This window comes from Nerophis lumbriciformis, linkage group LG08 (assembly GCF_033978685.3).
Source record: "Nerophis lumbriciformis linkage group LG08, RoL_Nlum_v2.1, whole genome shotgun sequence".
Lineage (NCBI taxonomy): Eukaryota > Metazoa > Chordata > Actinopteri > Syngnathiformes > Syngnathidae > Nerophis > Nerophis lumbriciformis.
Genome location: NC_084555.2, coordinates 41,559,097 through 41,572,500, shown reverse-complemented (window position 1 = coordinate 41,572,500; position 13,404 = coordinate 41,559,097). Strand labels below are relative to the sequence as shown.

Sequence of the window (13,404 nt, the reverse complement as noted above, 5' to 3'; positions counted from 1 at the left end):
ATTTGTTTTAATGCCCAAAATGTATCAAACTGACACTTAAATACTTCAATTGTTTCTGTCTGCTGCCCTCATTTGGACACTCCTGCTCTAAATGAAATGTTTGAGGTCAAGTTTGCATGTTTCCGGTCTCCATCATGCAAGACACTGCTTCTAAGGACGTTCGTGTTGGAGTGTAGGTGCAAGTGATTCTCTCTCCTGCAGGCCAGGACAGATCATTGCTCATCACGCTCACATGGAAGTGCAACAATTTGTTGTGTAGAAGGAAGGAGACACTAACGACCTAATCAAGCTACATCAAGGCGGTGGAAGATTGCTGTGTGACCTGCACCATCCATCTGCCAGGCCGCCTTTTAATCTCGTTCTCATTAAGGACCCGCCACATCTCCAATAAATAATACATGGAAATGAGGAAATAAATAAGACCTGCAGCAGGCCTGCTCCTCTGGCTGCTAAATAAAAATGAACACCCAATTGTCCTCATTGAGTGTAATTAGTTAAATGAGACTGCGAGGCTCATGCTGCAGACACATTGGAGTTCAAATGAAATAACTACATTGAATTTATTAACGTTGGTCAATAGCGTCGCTCCCCCGAGTCCCGCTAGTTTAATTTCCCGTGATATTTGCCTGCCTGGCCGCCATCGATTGGGCCTGAAATTAACTTATTTTTCAATCAGGCTCGGTGTGCCCCAGGGTCGCATCCCCCTTGCAGCTTCCGCTCCCTATAACGGCCACAAGAACCAATCAGGTGGCATAAAAACGTAATAAAAGGATCAAGGATAAAAACAAGCCTAGAAATATATCTGTAGTATAAGTGATGGTTTTATATCCAACAGTATTTATCATCACATGCAGTCTGGCACCCTTCGCACCTGTAGGCTGGACTTTCAACATATAGCAATGGACCATAATACAAATCAACAGTTTGAACCACCCAGGTGATTTTGGGTGAGTCTAATGTTGTAGACAACATGTTGCGTGCATGAGAGTGTAGAACAACATACATGAAGACTTTTTTAAAAAACCCTCATGTATTCATAGCAGCTACAGTAACCTAATGTGAAAACAATAACTTAGAGCAGTGGTTCTCAAACTTTTTTCAACAAGTACCACCATAATGACCGACATTCAAATTCAGTAGCGTAGTAGGCCTAAGTACTCTTTAAAAACAAGAATATTTCATATTTTGGCCACTGTAACATAACACACAGTTTGAACAGTGACACTGTGTTTGAATATTTCATGAAGTGATTATTTGGCATACCACTAGATTGAGCCTGCATACCACTAGCGCAAGGCCACATTGCAGTCATGGCTGCCCTCAGAGGGCCGCTTGTAACAGTGAATGTAAGAACATAAAAGTATAATCGCATGATTATGTTATTGCCTACGCATTTGGTTATTTGATTTTTGTACGTACAAATTGATGGATAACTTGCTTTGAAACCGTAAGTCAAAGTGACAAGCAGATATTTAAGTACTTATTGTTATTTTTACAAACAATCATACGGTATATAATAATTAGGGGTGCTAAAATTTTTTAATTTTTTTTATCACATTCGAATCCCGATTTTTTTTAAATAATTTTCAAAAATCTAATTTTTAATTTATTTTTTGACTAATTAATAAAAAATAAAAAACATTTTTTAGGCTATCTCTGTGCTTACTTGGTGCATGCATGTGTCACACGTCAGTAACCAAAATAAGGTTTTGTAAGCTGTTTTGTTAAGGTGTTATTATTATACCAAATAATACATTGCAAAAATCAGTTTGAATCGAGAATCACGTTGAATCGAGTATCGATTATGAATCAAATTCTCAACCCAAGAATCGGAATACAATGGTGAGGTGCCCAAAGATTCCCACCAATAACAATTAAATATTTGTATATGTAAAATATAAATGTAAAACATATGAAATTTCATGTAATACATACATTTCTTATGCGGGCCACATTAAATGACGTGTCGGGGCCTTGAGTTTGACATGTGTGCACTATCGGTACAGTTTGAGAATCACTGACTTAGAGTAACGCCAAAGTGTAAACTTTGTGCATGGTCAATTAAAATGCATGCATTGTTGGCAGACGTACCATATTGACCCCGATATACAGTAAGACGACTCAATATTTTTCAAGACATGTTTTTAGACAAATGTTTTATAAGACAAAGAGATACTCATTTGGGTAACAATATTTTTCATAGCTTATTTGAACAACAACAAAACAATGTTTTATCAAAACATGAACAAAATGTTGCTCTCCACAGCTCATAATTCATATTAAAACAACAAAAAACTATTTTTTGTTTCAATATACATTTATTTCTGGTCTATCTCACATCATTAAGTCAACCATAAAGGCTGTCAAACGATGCTTAATATTACATACTGTATTTCACTCACTGACACTACAGATGAGACAAACCTGTTTATATTTGTTCAACAAAACTCTGTCTCATATTCTTCATGAAAAAATTAAGTGTTCTGTCTTTTATTACACCTCTTATTATATTCATATAATATCATGGCTGCATTCTACCATCAAATAACCTGTATTTAATACCTAACTCACTTTCTTATGAAGGACGTTACAGTAACCTTTGTTACAATATTTTATTTGTGTCATTTCATATGGACATTTTCTACACCTCCAGAGTTCAGCATATGAAAAATGTTACAACTTGTTTTATTCTTAATTGACTTAAAATATTTACAATAAGCGACGGTTATGGTGTTGGAGACCTCTGTTTTTATGGTGTACTACACTGACAACATTAGGACAAACAGAATATAAGACAACCGGTTTTTCAAGACATGCTATCGGACAAGTGCCAATAATATAGAAACATTTTAAAGTAACAATGTAGAAACTCATATTTTATGATGTACGATGTTGACTTAAATATAAGACAGACCCTCTTTTTCAAGACATGTTTTAGGACAAAATTGAAAGGAACAACCTCAAAATATCACATGGTGTACTGTATTTATGCCAATAAACGAAGTTGCACACTTGGCAATGTTGACTGACTCTCTTTTGTCACAGGTGTGGTTTCAGAACCGCAGAGCCAAGTGGAGGAAGAGGGAGAAGTGCTGGGGTCGCAGCACCGTCATGGCGGAGTATGGCCTCTATGGTGCCATGGTGCGACATTCAATCCCTCTGCCTGAGTCCATCCTCAAGTCCGCCAAGGATGGCATCATGGAGTCCTGCGCTCCCTGGTTGTTAGGTATGAACTACCTCATCTGTCTGTCTGCCTGTGACTGATGACTGACCAACATGCTATATATACATACACGCACACCCACTTACATGCATATTGTACTGTACTGTACTGTACCATACATACATTCCTGCATACATATATACATACGTACATACTGTACTGTACCAAACATACATACATACCTACATGCATACATACATACTGTACCATACGTACATTCCTGCATTCATACATACATACATACATACATACTGTACCATACATATATTCCTGCATACATACATACATCCATACTGTACCATACATACATACATGCATACATACATATATATATATTCCTGCATATATACAGTGGTGGTCAAAAGTTTGCATATACTTGTAAAGAACATAATGTCATGGCTGTCTTGAGTTTCCAATCATTTCTACAACTCTTATTTTTTGTGATTGAGTGATTGGAGCACATACTTGTTGGTCACAAAAAACATTCATGAAGTTTGGTTCGTTTATGAATTTTTTATGGGTCTACTGAAAATGTGACCAAATCTGCTGGGTCAAAAGTATACATACAGCAATGTTAATATTTGGTTACATGTCCCTTGGCAAGTTTCACTGCAATAAGCCGCTTTTGGTAGCCATCCACAAGCTTCTGGCAAGCTTCTGGTTGAATTTTTGACCACTCCTCTTGACAAAATTGGTGTAGTTCAGCTAAATTTGTTGGTTTTCTGACATGGACTTGTTTATACAGCATTTTTCACATGCATAAGTCAGGACTTTGGGAAGGCCATTCTAAAACCTTAATTCTAGCCTGATTTAGCAATTACTTTACCACTTTTGACGTGTGTTTGGGGTCATTGTCCTGTTGGAACACCCAACTGCGCCCAAGTTCCAACCTCCGGGCTGATGATTTTAGGTTGTCCTGAAAAATTTGGAGGTAATCCTCCTTTTTCATTGTCCCATTTAAAGCACCAGTTCCATTGGCAGCAAAACAGGCCCAGAGCATAATACTACCACCACCATGCTTGACGGTAGGTATGGTGTTCCTGGGATTAAAGGCCTCACCTTTTCTCCTCCAAACATATAATGGGTATTGTGGCCAGCTAAATTTTTGTTTCATCTGACATCAAATAGACAAAGATAAGACCTTCTGGAGGAAAGTTCTATGGTCAGATGAAACAAAAATTGAGCTGTTTGGCCACAATACCCAGCAATATGTTTGGAGGAGAAAAGGTGAGGCCTTTAATCCCAGGAACACCATGCCTACCGTCAAGCATGGTGGTGGTATAGTATTATGCTCTGGGCCTGTTTTGCTGCCAATGGAACTGCTCCTTTAAATGGGACAGTGAAAAAGGAGGATTACAGTTGGTGCAGTTGGGTGTTCCAACAGGACAATGACCCCAAACACACATCAAAAGTGGTAAAGGAATGGCTAAATCAGGCGAGCATTAAGGTTTTAGAATGGCATTCCCAAAGTCCTGACTTAAATGTGTGGACAATGCTGAATAAACAAGTCCATGTCAGAAAACCAACAAATGTAGCTGAACTGCACCAATTTTGTCAAGAGGAGTGGTCAAAAATTCAACCAGAAGCTTGTGGATGGCTACCAAAAGCGCCTTATTGCAGTGAAACTTGCCAAGGGACATGTAAGCAAATATTAACATTGCTGTATGTATACTTTTGACCCAGCACATTTGGTCACATTTTCAGTAGAGACATAATAAATTAATTAAAGAACCAAACGTCATGAATGTTTTTTGTGACCAACAAGTATGTGCTCCAATCACTCTATCACAAAAAAATAAGAGTTGTAGAAATGATTGGAAACTCACGACTGTACATACATACATACTTACATACTGTACCATACATACATTAAGGCATACATACATACATAGTGTACATTCATTCATTTAAACATACATACATACAAATCAGTACCTCCGTCCATACAATCAACAGGACACTCATTAAGCACATATCATGTAACATTTCATGAATGCATTGTCCTGCAGGTCAGGGGTGTCCAAACAAGCCGTGGGCCCAGATAGCCCCCTGCTTCTATTTGGATACTTTTGCTCGAGGCAGACATGATCCTTATCAAACTGTTTGAATAAGATACCATATTGACCCAAGTATAAGATGGTATTTGTTCCAAGAAAAACGTTGAAAAGTTGGTTCGTCTGATATTCTTTTCTTTTCTTCCTGCCACTCACAGGGATGCAACCGAGACATAGAGACCCGCTGGACAAAAAATGTTATAAAAGTTGCTAGCAAGTTAGCAAACAACAGAGGAAGAGCTATGAAGCTAATTAAGCTAATTCTAACCAATTAAGCAAAGTCACAGAACCGCCCAGCAGTCAAGAAACTGATATGTTATATTTCCTTTGATGCATGAATTTTGATAACCTACTTTGATACTTGAGATGATGTTTTTAATGTTTTTTAACAATGTGCCAGTCAAACGTCACCAGTGACTGCATCTGATTGGTGAAACGGAGTCAAACATCACCAGTGACTGCATCTGATTGGTGAAACGCAGGCATGCGATAGATCCTACTTTGAAGGTCTGTCTGACAAACCAAAACAAACAAAGCGTGCAATAACAGATCGATAAAAATTAGTAGCGAGTAGCGAGCTGAATGTAGATAAATGGAGCGGAGTAAAAGTAGCGTTTCTTTTCTATAAATATACTCAAGTAAAAGAAAAAGTATGTTGCATTAAAACTACTCTTAGAAGTACAATTTATCCCAAAAGTTACTCAAGTAGATGTAACGGAGTAAATGTAGCGCGTTACTACCCACCTCTGCAATGTGTTCACAGCATTTTCCAGTACTGTCAACTAAAACATAACTTTTTTGACATTATGGGACCGTACTATGATATCTGAAAACTATTGCTACGTTCTCATAAAAATTATGTTTACATTCTAAAAACATAAAATAATATATCTGCAGCCAAAACTTTTTGCAAATGAAGTATTATTCAAAATAGTCCCACCATAAATTACAGTCAAAATATAGCTAACGATGCATATGTACAACTTAGTAGACTGAAATCACAAAATCAGTACTCGGAGATGTTAACAATAATATTACTCAGTTGTTGCTTAATACTTTTATACCTGAACCCTTCATTGCCTAGCTTGTTTTTAAAGAGTTTTTTTTGCACTTTTGCATCAGTTAATTTTTGATTACAACTCACAATTCAAACAAAAAAGCCTTTCCTATACCAGTGTTTCTTAACCTTAGGGCCCATTGTTGGGCCGCCAGCACTCCCTAGAAGGCCGCCAAACATTATCTTTCTCAGCTGTGGTCAGTTTCGGCCGCAGCGGTATTCTGTTGTAATACACTTTCCCACCACTTGTGACAGTAATGTCATTATCAAACAAAGGCCCCGTTAACAAAGCACACCAAATCTGAGTTTTTTGCCCTGAAGTGACCCAGATTTGATATTTTTTTGCCAGTCTAAAGTGCTTCAAATCTTTCAAATCTTTTGGTATCAGATTCAGGCCAAGTCAGAAGGTAGTCTTGAATCCCATTGGAATCTGATATTTCCAAATGGGACTTCAGTCTAAACACAATGCGACCCGAATGTGACTTTTTCGTCAGCTTTGGGCGAGTTACGTCATTTGTGTGCGCGGGGAAAGACGCAGTCGCCAGCGGAAGTGGGTATTTCATTACTATATCCGGTTTCGTTTGGCAAAGTCTATTTAAGACGACCAAATTTTTGGTGCATCACTTGTCAATATTTCGCAAATAATAGGCTATACGTAATATATGAATATGTATATTTATTTAACTATATATTATATCCTTTGATTCCGAAAAAAATTGTGATGTTTAAGAACCGGAATTTACGCTGTGGCGCATTTGCTTGAATGTAAAAATATATAATATATTAAAAAAATTAAGTTCACGTAGATCCACGCTGATGTTCGTGTCTCCTCTACTTAACAGCCATTAAAAGAGTAGAACCCTCTTTGAAATATTACACTATATACATCCATGCATACATTATATTACTTTCATTTACTTTCACATAAAAAACACTAATTTTTAAGGTGTTGCAACTTTTGTTTTATTTTGTATTAATAGTGACTTCGTCCTGGTCAACTTCTTTTGTTTTCACTTCATGAAAGTGCACATGAAAGTGCACATGCAAGTGACGTCGAGGCCACATTCGAGGCCACATTGGGGCCACATTGAGGCATATGCGCATTTACACTTGAGTCTGATAAAAATCACATTTTACTTGCAGTGTTAACAGTCAGCAGGAAAAAAATCAGATTAAAAAAAAAATCAGATTTGGGCCACTTTGGCTTGCAGTGTAACAAATGTAGTCAAAGTCTGGAGCTGAAGACATTTAAGCCGCAAAAATTACGACTAAAGTGGTGAGGCTGTGTTTTAATTTGCGTTTAAATGTCTTTGACAGTTAAGTTAAAAAACATTTTCCTTATTAATTTAGATTTTTTTATTTTAGCAAAACATAATTGTATGTAAATCTAGTTTTCTTACCTATTTTTCTAATCAGCCTGACCTAAGCCTAAGGTTTATGTATGTTTAGTTTATGTATGTTTATAGATATAATTCTTAAAAATGATTAAAATCCAGAGTAAGATTTCTAATTCAGAATTAATTTTTGAGTGGGCCTCGGACCCCTTTATAGTGGAAAAGTTGGACCCAAGGTCAAAAAGGTTAAGAACCCCTGTCTATACAATAATTTAATCTACAAAAAAACAATAGTAATATTAAAAGAAATGAAAAAAGAAGCATTGTGTGTGTCTGAAAAGGAGCAGGAAGAACCAGACGCTTATATTCCTTTGCCCCATCACTCGGATAATTTGAATATTAAACAACAATATGGTACATAATCACCTGATACTTGACAATATTAAGTAAATTAACAGGAGACATACATCCATTTTATACCGCTTGTCCCTCTTGGGGTCGCGGAGGTGCTGGAGCCTATCCCAACTGCACTCAGGCGGAAGGCTGGGTACACCCTGGACAAGTTGCCACCTCATTACAGGGCCAACACAGATAGACAGACAACATTCACACTCACATTCACACACTAGGGACCATTTAGTGTTGTCCTTGCACGCTACACCGCTACAACAAAGATGACGGGGAGAAGACGCTGTCGAAGGTGAGTCCCGTAAATAAGACCGCCCACAAAACGGCGCATCCTGAAGCTACTGTCAGAAAGCGACTTGAAGATGATCTGTAAAACATAATCTATGCAACATTTTCACCAAAGTACCACCATTACATGTTATGTAGACCACAAGGAAGTGTTTTCAATTTGGAAAAAAATCATTATATCATTAATCATTAATGCGCCTTATAATCCGATACGTCTTTTGTATGAAAATAGACCTGACGAGACCCGCTCATCGGCTGTGCGCTTTATTATCCGGTGTGCCCTATGGTCCGCAAAATGTATTTTTAATTTGCACTTACAACAGCTGGCCACTGAGTGGTAGTGTATGACAGGACACCATTGTCAGTTATAGCGACACATATTTGACATTAAGACTCATGTGTGTATGAAATAAAAGCTTTTGAATAGCACTTTATAGTGAGCAGGGTCTTATATTTGGGTCAATTTGGTACATCAAAGACATTATTGTGCCTCCACTGTTGTCTTTGTGTTCTAAAGCACGACTGTCTTTGCTTGCTGTTTTCAGTTCAAGATGGCTTACCAGTCAGCAGATGCTATTCTAAATCTGAATACCCGCAACTCTTTGCAGGGATGCACAAGAAGTCCATGGAGGCTCCAGCACCCCCTGAAGCGCCGCCGGCGGCCGCCAAGTGCAACGAGACCCCGCGGCCGAGCTCTCAGAGACCCGAGGACTCTGAGACGGCGGAGCGGATGTCAAAGGGCAAGTCGTCCATTTCTAAAGAGGAACTGAGAGAGAACAGCATTGCTGCCCTCAGGGCCAAAGCACAGGAGCATAGTGCCAAAGTGCTGGGGACGGTTTGTCACGGTAACACACTGGAAGACGAGGAGGAGCAGGAGGAGAAGACCAGCGCTCCTCTGAGTCCTGCGGAGGAGACACAAAGTAAAGACTGACACAGCAAACTGCTGCCTACACTCAACTCACCTCTCACCTCTGCTTGGTGGGGAATATGAGCTGCAAACACACTTTTCCTCCCTAAAATACTCGCAAAACTTCCATCCCGAAGATGATGGTCGTATCAGCAGAGCTTGTGTTGCACCACAATCTGACCTCAGTGGTCCTTTACTGACTGTGGAAACGTTCTTTTTTAAGGAACGTGTTTGTAGTCCTGTGTTCTGCTGTATCCATTCATTGTGATCACGTGTTTCACTTCAAAGTATGTAACTCACTAAGCATCCAAGGGAAATGACACCTTTCATTATTAAATGTGACTTTCTGGTGTCCATCATTCAAGGAAAATAATGTTATTTTCTCATCCTGCAAAAGATACTTGTTGATGTCCTTCTCCTCCCTCCCACCCTCTGGTTGCATGCCTGGGTTGGTTCTTATAATCCGTTCGCATCTGAGATGAAATTAGGGAGGAGGAGGGGTGAAATAGTGAAAGCCGCCATCACGAGCAGAGGATGCCTGCTTTCAAATGACTTGAACATGTTTATCCATGCTTCCATCCATCCATCCATACTTGTTGGCAGTCTTTACGCTGCTGCTCCTGCTTCAAACATCTCACATCAAAGCACTTGAAGGCCGTAAATGAGCCTTTTTATCTTTAGTTCCATCCAATTTGAATAAACTGCAGTTTATTCAAAGACAACATAGGTGCTCTAATGGATGTCATTTTGGAAAATCAATGTCAATGGACAGGGAAAAGTTACTCATTCATTTGTAGACGGAGAAAAGTCATCATGTAGTTTATTATAATAAACAAATATATAATACATAAAATCACATATTTAATTGACTTGTAATATAATAAAGTTAAGTGGACAAAATGATAAAAATATTGTTAAAGTAGCAATGGTCTTAAAAAAAGAATATGTAATATAAAAATAATTTTACAATGTCTTTTTTTATAAACAAAAGATTAGATACAAGAATAATGTAAAATATTGATATAAAAAAACGAGATATCGAAAATGTAATGTTTTTATACTGTGCGACTCATTAAATACAAACGTGTGCAATTGCATAATTTGCACATTTTCAAAGTAATGAAATGTTATAGTAATATTTTATTTAAAGAATTCACATTTTTTAATTAAACACCAAAAAACATTGAATGTTGGGTGAAATCAATGTTTATCTAGTTTATTATTTTGATATGAAAAAATAAGTAAGAGATCAATGAAAATAAAATACTTTGCTTCTAATTAAATACAGTTACGTACAGTGATACACACTCAAAAGTAATACCATTTTTCCCTAATATTTATAATACATTTGGTCACATTTCATGTTTGCAATTGTTATTGTAAATAATAGTAAAAAATAAATAAATAAAAATACAACTTTAAATAAATATTACCTACATTAGTTAAACACTCATAAAATGTCAACGTTGGATCAGATCAAATATTATTATTGTAATATTGTTAAAAATAGAAAAATAAGAGATACATTAAAAACAAAAACTTTTAATATTTTAATAATTATATTAACTAAATACACACAAAAATTAAGTCAATGTTGGATCATGTTCATGTTTATGATCATACTTATGAGCATGCTTTTTTATTATTAGATATTTTATAATTACATTGTTAATAATAGAAAAAATAATTTGTTAATGAAATACATTTTTAATTAATTGTTACTCATATTAGTTAAACACTCAATGAATTGGCTCAAGTTCATTATTTTTATGTTTTTTCATTGCAAATAATAGAAAACTATGTTAGAAATAAAAATATAAATGTAATTAGTTTTTATACTTATACTAATTAAACACACAAACAAATTAAGTCAATGTTGGATCAAGTGTGGGCACATTTTTTATTTAATTATTTTCGTTTTCATTCATCACCAGTTAGACAACATATGTATATTTTTAAAATCGTTACAATATTTATTTTTTTTACAAACTTGGACCTAATTGCTTAAACAATGTATTTGTTTGTGTATTCTATTTTTATCATGTATGCAATTACAACGCTAATGTGTTTACAGTCAGTTCATAAGGCAGTAAAGTGAGGCTCATCTCCAAGAGTTTCATCCAAATTCCTCTATTGAGGCCAAGACATGTAGAGCGTAAGGATTAATCCTTTAAGTGCGATGCTAGTTAATCCTCTGAGAGGTTATGATCATAGATTTGTGCAAGATCCAGCTGTTTACACTAGAAACCATGAGGTCCGGAGGTCACTTTGCTTTTCCAGCGTGCTTGAAGAACATCACAAGAGGAGGTTCCATTGTGAAGATATTATACATCTATCCATTCATCCATTTTCTACCGCTTATTCCCTTTGGGATCAGTAGTAGATAATAACATTCTATGTCATCTTTTTTCTCTCATCATGTGTAAAGTGTGATGACAATGGAGTCTGGCACGTTTTAAAAGTGATGGTGTGCTGCCCTCTACTGCTTCAATTAATCAGTGCATGTCCCTTTTGTCAGTTGAAAAAAATCTATCCATCCATACATTTTCTACCGCTTTCCCTTTCGCGGTCGCGGGGGTTGCTGGAGCGATTTTTTAAAATAGGAATTAGTCTGTGATCATTTATATAATTGTATGTATCACCTACTTACATTTTGTAACACACCACAGGTGTAGAGCATAAATAAAATAAAATAAACTTCGTATGGATACATATGTGCATGATATTCATCCAAACATTGTTATTTCATATATTTATTCAATACATGCATGTACATTTTATACGAGTAAATATATTCATTTTGTTTTTCAATTATTTATTTACATTATTTGTATTCATTTATTAATATAATCAATATTGATTTAAACGACAACCATTCTTACCACCATGTATGTTATTATTATTTATTTTAGTTTTTCTCTCTTGTGCAGTACATACAATCACCACATGATAACAGTATTGAGCTATACAAAAACTAGCTTATTGAGCTAAGACCCAAAAGTTATGTTACTGTCATTGTTGATATATTTAAGACATTGAACTAATCTCCATTATCAGCTTTTATAGTTATGATAAAGATACATGAAAAATCAAAATATTGTTGCAAACGACGTGTTTCCTCTACAAAGCTAAAAGACGAACGCGAATAATGATATCGGTTATGTGCGCCCTCCTGCGGTTGCAATAAACAAAACATGCACATAACACGGAGAAAAATATAAATAATAGTCGATTATCTTATTATTAAGAATGCCTCATTGAAATTGATTCACAGAATGAACAACAATGCAATTCCAGTGCTGTGATTTAAAAAGCTGTAATGTGGCATGATGATCAATATTTACCATCTGTTGAGATGAGGCTGTCTGCTGTCTGTGGATTCATGGAGGCAGGATGGATGCTGCTGGCTTTAAATGAGGTGACCTGACTCCATCCATCAGTCTAGAACCTTCCTAGGGAGACCACACACCATAACACTGTAGAAGCATTGCTGTCACTGAAATAGCGGAAGTATAATATGACATTGTGCTCTTTTTGATGCATCAGTAATTCTTCTAATAGGCTGATAATCAATGCTTTTGTCTTTGCCGTGCACTCAACAATACACAACACTCTTTAGATAATGGCCAGCTAAATATTTTATAACCTAAGTGGAGATGCAGCACAAGCAGGAACCAAGCTTTGTTTACCACAGTGGGGCTCATTTGGAACAATTGCATGTACAAGCAACCTCAACGTGCTCCAAGTGTCCAGAAAATCTGTCTCTAGATGCACATTTCCTAAAATAGTAGCCCAGGGCATTTAATTATTTAAAGGATTTGTGACAGGAAGGCTTTGTTTGTACTTGTAAGTTAGCTTGCATTAGCTTACTAGCTAACACATATAGCCTATACCAATATATCAAACTGTGGCACGGTATGCGGGCTCCATTTAGTGGTACGCCAAAGAAGTCTGTAAATCCATCCATCCATCCATTTTCTACCGCTTGTCCCGTTCGGGGTCGCGGGGGTTGCTGGAGCCTATCTCGGCTGCACATGGGCGGAAAGCGGGGTACACCCTGGACAAGTCGCCACCTCATCGCAGGGCCAACACAGATAGACAGACAACATTCACACTCACATTCACACACTAGG

At 36.8% G+C, this 13,404-nt stretch overlaps 1 protein-coding gene across 2 annotated transcripts in view; it reads left to right on the top strand.

Annotated features, from left to right (window-relative positions):
* Positions 1-9,926, top strand: part of vsx2 (visual system homeobox 2) — a 14,541-nt gene extending 4,615 nt beyond the window's left edge. The window contains exons 4-5 of one of the 2 annotated variants that reach the window (XM_061968012.1): positions 3,046-3,226; positions 8,973-9,926. In XM_061968012.1, coding sequence (XP_061823996.1) covers positions 3,046-3,226; positions 8,973-9,295 — 504 coding nt within the window. In that variant the 3' untranslated portion in view covers positions 9,296-9,926. Of the gene's footprint in view, positions 1-3,045; positions 3,227-8,909 lie in introns of both variants that reach the window. The other variant, XM_061968011.1, reaches the window with a different exon arrangement.
* Positions 9,927-13,404: the final 3,478 nt, after the last annotated feature.